The 12,499-nt window shown below is 35.0% G+C and overlaps 1 protein-coding gene across 6 annotated transcripts in view; it reads left to right on the forward strand.

Annotated features, from left to right (window-relative positions):
- LOC129905976 (insulin receptor substrate 1) overlaps window positions 1-12,499 on the forward strand; it is a 130,582-nt gene that overhangs the window by 34,426 nt on the left and 83,657 nt on the right. For all 6 annotated transcript variants that reach the window (XM_055981604.1, XM_055981603.1, XM_055981605.1 and 3 more), the window contains 2 exons: window positions 6,305-6,748; window positions 6,803-6,983. In XM_055981604.1, coding sequence (XP_055837579.1) covers window positions 6,355-6,748; window positions 6,803-6,983 — 575 coding nt within the window. In that variant the 5' untranslated portion in view covers window positions 6,305-6,354. The remainder of the gene's footprint in view (window positions 1-6,304; window positions 6,749-6,802; window positions 6,984-12,499) is intronic.

Raw genomic sequence — 12,499 nt, forward strand, 5'->3', positions numbered from 1 at the left:
ATTTGTTTTTTTAAATTGCTCCTAAACGGGGGGTGGAAAAACGATAATATTTGGTATGTATATAGAACTTGAGGTGGACAAACGGTTTTATACGCCTATCTCAAAATTTGAGCGTTTTAGACGATTTTTCATTTTTCAGACTTCCTATAAAAAAAAAGAATTTGCTCTAAAATTTTTTTGAAGGGTGGACAAACGAAAATTTTGGGTGGACAAACATGGACAAACGAATTAGACAAATTTGGTTCAAAAATTTTGAGGTCGCAGTTCTGGCTTCACGGAGCCATATCTTTCGATATTTCCAGTTTTGTTCCGCTTAAACTTGTTGTTTAAAGGTCGTTTACCTTGAGGAAGGTCAGTTAATACCCAGGTGTCATTTTGAAATAATGCATCCATTTCTTCTTGAACTGCTCGCAACCATCTGTCTTTGTCTTGACGAAACTCGATTTCATTGATATTTTCCGGCACGTCTTCCACATACGCTTCTGCATTCAATGCTAAAACACCATAATCTTCCAGGTAACGCGGCTTGACATGGATTCGTTTGGTTCGTCTAGGTGTTTCTAAATTTTCGGATCTCTCAGGTGTTTCGTAATTCTCATCATCTTCCAGTTGCTCTTCCTCAACGTGATCAGGTGATTTGGTTTCGTCATCATGAAGCTCCTCTTCCTCGGAATGCAACCATTGTTCGCTGCTAAGGCCATCAAAAGCAAATTTTGTTTCATCGAAAACTACGTCTCGTCCAAAAATCATTTTTTTGGTCTTCAATACTCCAAAGCTCTTAGCCGTTTGGACAATAGCCGATGAAATAGCACTTAAGTGACCTCGAGTCGAACTTTCCTTGGATTATTTGTTTGGGGAGTCTCAGATACGCTATACATCCAAAAACTTTGAGTTTTCCAACATTAGGCTTTTCACCAAACCAAAGAGCGGCTGGAACTTCACCATTCAATGCAGCTGTGGGACTTCGGTTGCACAGGTAAACAGCTGTTTGAACTGCTTCGGGCCAAAATGTTTTCCCGAGTTGACAATTTAGCAACAAACACCTCGCTTTGTCAAGAATAGTGCGGTTCATTCTCTCCGCTACTCCGTTCTGTTCTGGAGTATATCTGATAGTGAACTCAAACTGAATCCCTTTGCTTTCACAGAAATCTTTCGTTTCATTCGATATGTATTCTCTGCCATTGTCACATCGGAATCTACTTAATTTGAGGTTGAAATGGGCTGTTGCCATAGCTTCAAAACACTTGAAATAATGTAGCACTTCTGATTTCATTTCCAAAATGTAACTAGCAGTGAAATGTGTATAGTCATCAATGAATGTTAATACGTACCGTTTAACATCATGAGACGTAGGAGTTACAGGACCAACGACATCACTGTGTACTAATTGCAATGGACGTGTTGCTCGAGTACGTCGCTGATTATGTGGTTTTCTGGTCTGTTTTCCCTCCACGCAAACTTGACATACTTCTCTCGGTGGTTTTGAGAAATCAAATTTCATTCCGATAGTCTGACATTCCATTTTCTTTATGTCATCATAGTTCAGATGACCTAGTCTTTTGTGCCACATTTCATACCCTTCAGATTGTAAACTAAAATTTGCCAAAGCAGGTTGACTGAATCTGAGCTCGTACAGCTGACAATTACTTCTGGTGGCTACTGCTACTGTATAGTCACCTTTACTTATGATACCACAATCTTTTTCAAATGTGACACTGAAACCATTAATTTCCAGCTTTCGTACGGAAAGGAGATTGTGTTCTAAATTCGAAACAGAAAGAACATCTTTCACTGTTATAGAATTTACTTTTCCATCAACAATACACTGCAATTTGATTTCACCAATTTCGTTTGCTTCTAAAAATGCTCCAGACTTTGTAACTTTGATTTTCATTGGAACATCGAGTTTTCTCACGTTTGTCAGGTGAACGCTGCTGTCGATCAGGTGCTCCGTGGCACCAGAATCGAGAAACCACTTGACATAATTATTCGAGTTGCTGTCGGTCGAGGCTGAGAAGCAGAAGTTGTCTGAATTGTTTTCACTTTTGTAATTGGTGACTGCATTTGCACTTTGGGTGTTCTTATTTCTCATTTCGTTAATTTTCTTCCTGCAGTCGATTTGCTTGTGCCCAACTTTGCCACAATAGTTGCACTTGAATGGAAATCTGCTGGTTAATTTCTTTGCTGCCTTCTGTCCTGGTTGTGAAGCGAATGCTGCTGACGATGGTAATTCATTAGGGTTATTTCTTCTCTTCGTGTCGGTCCTCTTTGTTTCTTCATCCAGAAGTCTGTTTTTAACGAACGCAAGACTCAAGGTGTCGCCTGAAAGAGTTTCGATCGCGGTGACCACACTGTCATACTCAGACGGCATAGTCAGCAACAAGTGACAAACAGTATCTAACTCTTCAAGTGCAGCTCCCGTGAAACAAAGGTTACGAACAATTTTATCGAATTTAATAAAGTGATTTGCAAGCTGGACCCATAACCTGTTAAGGATGGTGGAAAATAAAAGAACAAAGATTAAAACTTATAAACGAATTTACTTTTATTAAAGTATATGAGAATATATTTTAGCTCGAAAGCGAAAAGAAAAATAAAAAAAAGGTAAGTTAATCTTATGAAGGCACAATTCGTAATGGTAATAAAAACTTTCGTAGTCGAAGTCATTTTCGATGAATGAATGAGTATTTAGCTGGTGAAATCTACACGGGACGTGTGGGATGTTAAAGTGAACATCTCAACAGTATTTTACCTTGCTTTTCGAAGGTTCTGGAAGTTATTGTAAGAAATCAAATTAACCAATTTATTGAACGTCATATTTTACTTCTACCAACTCAATCAGGATTTCGAAATAAACACAGTTGTTCGACTGCAATCGTTAAAATCTTAGATGATCTTCGGATTAAATTTGACAATAACAATGTCTCTGTATTGTGTCTCTTAGATTTCTTGAAAAAACTGGGGCTATATTTTGGATTTAGTGAGAGATAAGCTAATTTAATAATGAGTTTTCTGAGTGATAGATACCAACAAGTAAGTACTGGTGTTCCTCAAGGGTCCATTCTTGGACCGCTTCTTTTTTCTATATTCATTAACGACTTAAATGAAGTTTTCCGGTATATCTCAGTTCACCTTTACGCTGATGACGTACAAATATATTTTTCAAGGCCTATTGGTTTAATGGAAGATTGTATTTATAGAATGAATGGAGATCTAAATGCGATTTGCAACTGGGCAAGTCGCAATAACTTGAAACTAATCCCAGAGAAATCCAAACAGATTATTATTTCTAAAATGCGTTTGGACTTATCATGGGCTTTGTGAATAGCCTCGGAATCCAAATCAAAAGTTTTTTAGATTGCTCATCTCATACAAACATTGTTGTTAAACGTATTTACAATGGCCTGCGGATGTTGAGAATCTCAGCTATGTTTACACCAATATGTGCAAGAATGAGGCTTGTCAAGTCACTTTTGGTACCCTTGATTAGTAACACTGCTGTAATTTACTGCAATGATTAGAAATGTCTTTGGCTTACTAGGTTTTGACCACGTATCTGACTATGAAAACCGAATTTTAGGAATGAGTTTGCGAACATTTTATAAAAGCCGAAGCTGTATTTTATTACACAGTGTTTTGAATTCAAAAAAATTCTTCTGTTTATACAGGGTGTCCCAAAAGTCAACGTCGAAACGAAAACGGCAGATAGAGAATAATAAAAATAAAAAAAAAAAAAAATTTTTAATTCGTACCCATTTTTGTTTGAAGCAAAAAAACACATTTTTTAGAGATTTTACCTGGTGCAGGTTTTCCTAAATATCATAAAATCTATGAGTTTTTTTGGCAAACAACATTTTTGTTCATTATTGTTTTCTTCATAAGAATAAATTTATAAAACACTATATTTATAACACATTTATCGAAAAAAATCGGTCCTAAAGTCAAAAATTATCATGGGTAAGAAAAAAATAATTCCATTTAAAAATTAATATCTGAGCAACTAAAAAAGATTTTAAAATCATGTACAAAGAATAGCATTTTTTCTAAAAATCAAGACACTAATGAAGTTTTTATCATAAGTATTAACGGAGTTATTAATATTAACATGAGTAAAGGCATACCAAAGTAAGGGTTTTCTTAAAACATCGCTAAAGGGTACCAACTTTGCAGATAGAGAGTTACTGTAGAACATTTTTTTTCTTAGAATATACCCAAGAATCATCTCTCAAAGTCTTCTTATCTCATCCCGTGACACCCTGTATACCAAATTTCAATCAAATCGGTCCAACCGTTCAGTTTATAGGTTTTTCCCACTTCATCCATAGAAGGGAACCACTGTGCGGCGCGACTTCTTTAGGGTTTTAATTTAATTTTAATGGATGGATGAAAAAAAAACTTTTAGCACAAACTAAAACTAATTATGTTGGTGGTGATGACCTTTTGTTTATGATATTATCTTTGACCTGAAAATGAAACAAATGTATTATTGTCACGACGTTTCGTTCATGTCTATGATCATCATCAGGTGATGGCAAAGGAATCTTTATTAACATTAATAAATAGGTTACAAATATGTTAACATACATCAAACACAATAGTAAACTCACACTTTTTACATTTATATTGCACTTAAGTAAAAAAAAAAACAACAAAATCAATAATTAAAAAATGAGCTGCATAGAGCAAATCTCAACTTTACAAAGTTAAATTGACAAGTAACATGTCTAAAGAAATTCAAAATTAAAACAATTACAACAGATAGTACATATATTAAAAGCTTTTTGTTCCCTTCCCCTCCAATAGCCGCGTTTTCCCTTTCATCGTTATTTTTTATGGTTTGGATGCAATCCTCACCATCAGCAATAATTTTGAAAAGAGAATTAGGAGTGGAGTGGATAGTAGTAGGGAGTGCGTACTTAGGACCTAATGGATGTCGTCTGGTATGGGAACAGTGGTCTTGTTCACGAACCAATTTTTATTTTAGGGATGGCGGTTGTTAGTACAAAAACCGGTTTTAGGTTTTTCCGGTTTTTTTCCTTTCGGTTAAACCGGCCGGTTTTAAACCGGGCCAAAAAACCGGTTTTCGGTTATTTTGCTTGCTTTGACAGTCAAAAAAAAAAATTAACCTAATTTGTTTTTTGTTGTGTAAAATGACCTCAGGAATCCATGGTTTTTGTTTAGGCGGCGACTGTGGGACATGATAAATTTTGCTTACTATAAGAAAATAAAAGAAAAAAGAGTTATTCTACAGAAGTAAAACCCTTTTATTACGTTTGTCTCAATGTTATGGTTCTTTTCTCAAATAAGTCAAGAATGAGCAATTCAAGGAATTGAATTACACGTGTGTGGTGAAGGTTTGAGGAGAGATTTGCTGAAGTTTTACTACCAACCATAGGTTGGTCATAAATTTTTCTGGAGTGGAATCTGCTTTATAACATGTAGTGAGATAGTGAGCTTTCCTAGACATGCATGGATTGCCCAAAGATACGCGACTAATATCCTAGAAGAGAAAATCAGCACTAGAGTTGGTTCACAGTTTTTTTTTTTCAACAAAATTGATCCAGCCGTTTACGAGAAACAAATATATTAGAAATATGGTAGTGACAGTGAGTGAAATTTTGTCATCTGGATGTGGAGCTGGTACTGGGTTTTTATGTTTTCTTCTTTGGACTGGCAATAACAAATGAGTCGTCGTGTTCTTTTATTTGTGGGATGGTATTTTTAACATGTAAGCTTCCTCTTAACTTTATACTTCTAATTCTATCAAGCTAGTAATTCCAGCTGTCATACGAAGTATAATTCATGTCAGCTAAAAGTACTGGACGAACAACCGCGGCAAAGAGCCTTCTTTTTAGCTTGTTGGGAATTTTTCGATCACAGAACATAGCAGAATTTATCTAATGGGTTTTCTGGGTTATTAAGTTATATTAGCAAACACTTTTTACTTAGCTTAAAAAATTAAGAAATGTTTATTATTTCGACATTGCTTTTTTAAGTGCTACTAACTTTGATTCTGATTTCAAACGCAGTTTTCTTCTTTTCAAGAAAAACTGTCATATGTGATCCGAAAACCTTCGAAACCTTTAATCAAAATGCAATTTATCACATGAAGTTTATATATAATTACTATTGCAAAACAAAAAATAACGACTCCAGCAGACGTGTTTATTACGAAATCCCGCAAGATTTTTTCATAGTTATAAGTTATAACTAATGATATTTCATTAATTAGATTTATGTAATTAAAAATAAATAGTTAAGTATTTTATTAACAAATACTTTCAATTTTTTTTTACAATTGCAGAACTTTAATTTAAAAAAAAAAAAATAACTTGCAGTAAAAAAAATTGGAAAATGTCTTCGAACACAAACAAAACGATTTCAAACGTACAATATAGAGATAGCGTTGTTCTCCACGGGTACTTAAAAAAATTAAAAACTATGAAAAAAAAGTACTTCGTGCTTTACGAAGACTGCGGAAAATCTCCAGCGCGTTTGGAATACTTTGAAAACGAAAAGAAGTTCAAATCAAAAGCGAACCCAAAAAGATCAATTACACTTATCAGCTGTATCAATATAAATCGGTGTTTCGACACGAAACATGAGTATGTTATTTCATTATCTACGAAAGACGACGGTTTTGGCATTGTTATGGATTCCGAAGATGATATGAACAATTGGTTAAGAACAATGCTTAAACTTCAGACTGGGCCAAACATTTTCTCTGATTCACCAAAACCTTATTATGGTAAATGGCTATAACACGATTTAATTTTTTTTTTCATTCAGCATTTCATTTTAGAACATGTATGGCAAGTTGTGGTTCAAAGAAAAGGATTGGCTGAGAAAAAAGGCATTTTGGGGAGTTATCATGTGTGCTTGTCATCAAAATCTGTTACACTTATTCGAATTGGATCAGAACGTACAAATGTTGGTGAACAACGAGTCCCAGTAATTGAATTTTTTTTGACATCAATAAGAAGGTAAGTACGAACAAAATATTCTTTGTTGATGGTATTTGTGATTTTTATTGGGCCTTAACAGTTTTGGCAAAAAAGTAATCTGATTAACTCTTAACAGTTTTGGCAAAAAAGTATTATTATTATTATTTATTTACATATAATTAAAATTACAGTGCAAATATAAGGGAAAAAAAGAGCCTAGCTACAAAAGACTTCCAGCTCAGATAGAGACGTTTTGATAAGATAAAAAAAAATTTGAGTAGATAATTGATTGGTAATCTAGTTTATATAGAGATTTTAGTTTTATTAAAAAAGTTAAATATTTTTGATATATTATCGTGATTAAATGTGTTGAGTATAGTGTTGACTGTTTCGTTGTTGGCGAGAAGGGTGTTGAATTGACTGGATATAATGCATTCGTTTTGTCCGAGCAGGTGGTTTATGTTTAGTATGTTGTTGCATGTTGTGCATATAGGTGGGTCAGTCCTTTTTAATATATGCTGATGAGTAGTAGCTGTATGTCCTAGTCGAAGGCGAGCGAAGGTGGTGTTTTGAGCTTTTGAAGTTGATGTAGGATAGACAGGAGTTTGGCGGTCTATGTTTGTTATTGAGTAGTGGGTAGGGTGGCAGTGCCAAGTTTCAAGACGTTTCTTTAGAATTAAACTGTCGATGTGCCTTTTTAGATCAAGTTTGGAGTAGGAGTTAAAAAGATATACGGGAGATTTCGCTGCTAGGTTGGCTTCCATGTCAGCGAGTTCGTTGCCCTGGATCCCAATGTGACTAGGTACCCACATCAACTTAATTGAGATTTCATGTTTAATAAGCAAATCCCTTATATCATTTACGATGTAAGATCGGTGATTGAGGTTGGTAACGCCGTTAAGTACCGAGAGGCTGTCCGAGCATATAATTGTTTTGTTTTGTTTGTCTGCTAGTTTTATGGCTTCATATATAGCAAGTGCTTCCGCAGTGAAAATAGAGGAAAAAATAGGCAGGATGCCTCTTTTTAGTGGTGGTCCATTTTCATTAGTGATTGCAAACGCCGTGTTAAATTTAGATTTATATCCATCAGTGAATATTGTATTCCATCGTTTAGTTTTGAGGTTTGTAATAATTTCCAGATAACTTTTGAGGTATATGAGGTTGTTAGTTTTACACTTCTGATATTGGGATAAATTTAAAAGAACTGAGGGTCAATTCTCGTTCTGTGAAGCTGTGAAGTGATAAAAATAATATCATTTCAGTTTTCACAGCGTTTTTTCATTTTATCACTTCACAGGCACCCCAAATCCGATTCTCAAACTCAATGTGATAAATCGTTGAAAAATTCTGTACTAAAAACTACTCAATGGAAAATGCTGTCACTTATATTTCAGTTTTGAGTTTTTAAATTGTGTATTTTTTTTGTGAATAAAAGGAATAAACTTCGCCCATGGTTAAAAGAAAGGTATTATCATTTAAATATATATATGCAACTATTTTAAAGACCAACAATCATGTTTTTTATAATATTATCCCTAGGAATTAATCAAGGAAATTGAAACGACGAAGTTTGAAACCAAGAATTGAGAAGATTTTAAATTTATCAGTTAAAGATATGGATATGGCTACAAATATATGCATGGTTTAATAAAAATGGCATTGGCAAAGAAATGCTTTTTACTTAATGTTTCTCCTCCTTTTTTGTCTTCAAATTCTAATGTTCTCGCGTGTGCCATTCTTACAAAAACGTATGGTTCCGATTCCGACGTACTTTATCCTCTTTTTAAGAACATTGCACGATGAACGGCATAATCTTTTCTACCGTACCTCAGCTTTCAACGCTGAATTAAAGGCATTTAGTAGATATATGTAGGTAAGGTGTTGCAAATTACACATTGTCCAAGCATTAAATTTTGGTTTATAAATTAAAAATAAGGCGTGTGTTTTTGGCAAAGTTATCTGCAGTAGGATTTACCAAATATCAACACTGAACTAAATTTTATATGGACGCACCAAGAGAAGGGAAAACCTTAACTTATACACTTCGTCAAAATTCTATCCGCAGCTTGGTTAAGCTTCTTAAGTTTTTTTTTAATGCACATACTTAGCTCCTAGTAATACGTCCATCTGTGAGATTGACTGAACTTTTTAATGCTATACTAATCTGTTTGTATTGGTCGCAATGCTCTTTAACCTACAAAGCATATCAGCTCTTGCATTCATTTTGATTGTGCTGCAAGGCAGCACAGCATTTTGAAATTTGGGCAGTATTTGACAAGCATTTCAATTAGAAAGAAATTTAAAAAATTACAAGCAGTTTTTTAATAATTTTCTTGGGCTTAAGATACTAAAATGCATGGAAATATTTTCTGAGGAATCATTCGAAGTTGTTTTTCACGATAGAATTTGTTTGTGATAAATATTTAATCATGTGAAGAGATTTTGACATTTTTGAAATTTTTTTCACAAAACAAGAATCGGATTCGGTGAGAAGCTGTGATATTTTTTTTCATTTCAAAATATCACAGAACGAGAATCGACCCTCAGAACTTGTTTTGAAAATCCAAGGTGGAGAAGTTTGTTTATTTTGTTTTATACATTCGAAAGGAATGTTCAATTCTCTTGAGGTGAAAATTACTCTGGAGATCGTTGAAGGTGTTCGTTTTACTTTATTTGATTTTTCTTCTAAGGCGATGTCTTTGTTAATGATCGATTTGTTCGAGAAGAAGAGTTTGGGGATCAGCTTCATAACAACTTCTTCCTGCCTTTCCTCTAGGGTTGGGAGTCCGGCTTCGGCCATGATATTTTGGATACGGGTTGTACGATATGCGCCAACACTATTTCTCGCTGCTTGGTTATATGGTGATTTAAGGATGTTAAAAGTAGTTTTTGGACATTTGCCATATACGGATAATCCATAATCGATTTTACTTAATATTAAAGAACGTGTTATATCACATAATGTGTTAATATGAACGTCTAGTTTCTTACTTGATAAGTAACTTACAATTTTTGCCCTACTTGCTAGGCTCTTTTTTAAATCAGTACAATGAGGTTTCTAATTATATATATTGTTGAAAGTAAGTCCTAAGATTTTTAAGCTATTAACATTTTCAATGTTGATATTATTAAGATTAAGTTCGAATTAACAGTTTAGTTTACGATAAACATGCAATGTCTTACATTTATCTCTTAATGATTACCTGACTACAAAATTTAATCACCTGTATAGCAGAATCTCCGGGATTAACACTTAATTTCACCTGTGATTTTGTCGGAAACATTCAATGGAATTTTAAGGTCAAAAGTGTAATGAAATATTGTTTTTGTTTCGAAATATTTTCGAGTTTTTAAAAACTGGAATGCACATTAGAGTGACCGCAAAAGACCGATTTTCTAGCTCCCAAACAGCTAGGCCTATTCTCACTTCGTGTATATTAAATTAAATGTCTTTCCTTTTCATGGATCGACGATGTTCGTTGAATCTAAACTCAGCAGCTTTTCTTGTTTGTCCAATATATTTTTTGTCGCAGTTAGAACAAGAGATTTGATAAATGCCGCTGCATCGATTAGTTGGTGTGTGGTCTTTTGTGGATCCTAAGAGAGATTTTAATTTGTTGTTGTTGGTGTGTACAATGCTCATTTCTGATTTAGCAAAGACATATGTTAACTTGTTGGTGATCTCTGGGACGAAGGGCAAAGTTACACGGTGTTTGTGTGCGCCTGTGCTTTGATTAAATAATGTGCTGATGTTGTTGCGCATTAACTTCTTCGAGTGTTTCTTGATCGAATGGTCTATGACAGATTTATCATACCCGTTCACATTAGCTATATGAAGAATTTGTTGGTATAGCCTCATATAGCTTTCAACAGATAAAGGTAGACGGCATAATCTGTAAACCATTGAATGGAAAGCTTCAATTTAATGATTATACGCGCAGTGTGAATCATTTGTTATGTAACGATCTGTTGATCTTGATGTGGATTTTCTGTAGACACTAAACTCAACTTTTTTCTCTTTTCGCTTGATTTCAAGGTCGAGGAAGGGCAAAGTGTGAAGCGTGTCGTCTTTCTTCTCGAAAGTGAATTTAATGCTAGGAAATCTGTTGTTGATTGTTGTGAGAATTTGTTCTTACTTACTTTACTTAGTGTGAGAATTTGGTCTTACTTACTTTACTTTACAATCCGCTGTGGATTTAGGCCTCAACCAACAAGCTTCGCCAGCCAGCTCTATCCTTAGCTCGCTGCTTCCAGTTGCGCACGCCAAGTTGGTTGAGGTCCCCTTCCACTTGGTTGCGCCACCTCAGACGAGGTCTTCCTCTACTGCGCCGTCCCTCTGGGTTGGAGTCGAAAAACTTCCGGGCCGGAGCATTGTTGTCCATGCGCTCCACGTGACCCAGCCATCTCAGGCGCTGCAACTTCACTCTCTTGGCTAGGTGAGCGTCCTTGTACAACCCGTAAAGTTCGTTGTTGTATCTTCTTTTCCAATTACCATTAATACATACGGGACCAAAAATCGCACGAAGAACTTTTCTCTCGTAGCAATCCAAGATGTTTTCATCCGCCTTCGTTAAAGTCCATGCTTCTGCACCATATAGCAGGACTGGGATGATTAGGGTCTTATACAGGGACACCTTAGTTGCTCGAGAGAGGGCTTTGCTGGTCAGTTGCCTTCTCAAACCAAAGTAGCAGCGGTTGGCACAAGTAATTCTTCGTTTGATTTCAGCGCAGGGGCGTATACAGGTTTGCTTCTGGGGGGGGGGAGGTCATGCCAATTTTTTTTTTTTCAAAAGTTTTGATAGCGGGCATAAACCTGAAAATGGGCTTTTTGAATTATTAAACATTAAAATTTGTGCGTCTTGCATTTCGAATCGAAAAGTTCCGAATGTAGTTCTAAAAATAACCAAACAAAAACGGTATGAGATTCGTTTAAGTTTAGCGTTAAGCCTTAAAGCCTAGAACGCTGCTGATGTGAAACGAAATTTTTCGTCGGTCTCCACGAGGACAACGAAATGCTTGCGAAATCTGGACCGAAAAATACTCAAAAATTGCAAAACATAAATGAAAAAAAAAGCAAACACGCATCGCAGAAAGACATGCAATGACAAAATGAACAACAAAAACAAACAAAAAAACTCAAAATGTTATTTTTCCACACACAATGAATGTCCCCGGCAATTGTTTGTGTGCGAAAAAGAAGTTTAGACTTTCAATTTCGTTGTGCCGAACAGCGTACTACAGAACGAAAAGTTGAACCAAATTTTTGGTTAACCATTTCGTTGTTTCATTTTTGTATGGGATTTTACGTTTCTTATCAGCAGCGTACTAGGCTTTAATTTTGACCAATTGAGGTTATCCTCTCCTAAAAATAAAATGTACTGTACGAGTACTTCGATTGAATAATTTGCCTATAAACAACTGTTCATTGTTTTCCGCTAGCCCAGAAAGTTAAAATAAAAATCCTTTTTACTTAATAACAGTTTTAACTTTTGAATTAAAAGTCTTCCTAACCTCAGGCAAACGAATCGCAAAGTTTTGTAAAAAAAATTGCATTT

Source organism: Episyrphus balteatus, chromosome 1, assembly GCF_945859705.1.
Source record: "Episyrphus balteatus chromosome 1, idEpiBalt1.1, whole genome shotgun sequence".
Lineage (NCBI taxonomy): Eukaryota > Metazoa > Arthropoda > Insecta > Diptera > Syrphidae > Episyrphus > Episyrphus balteatus.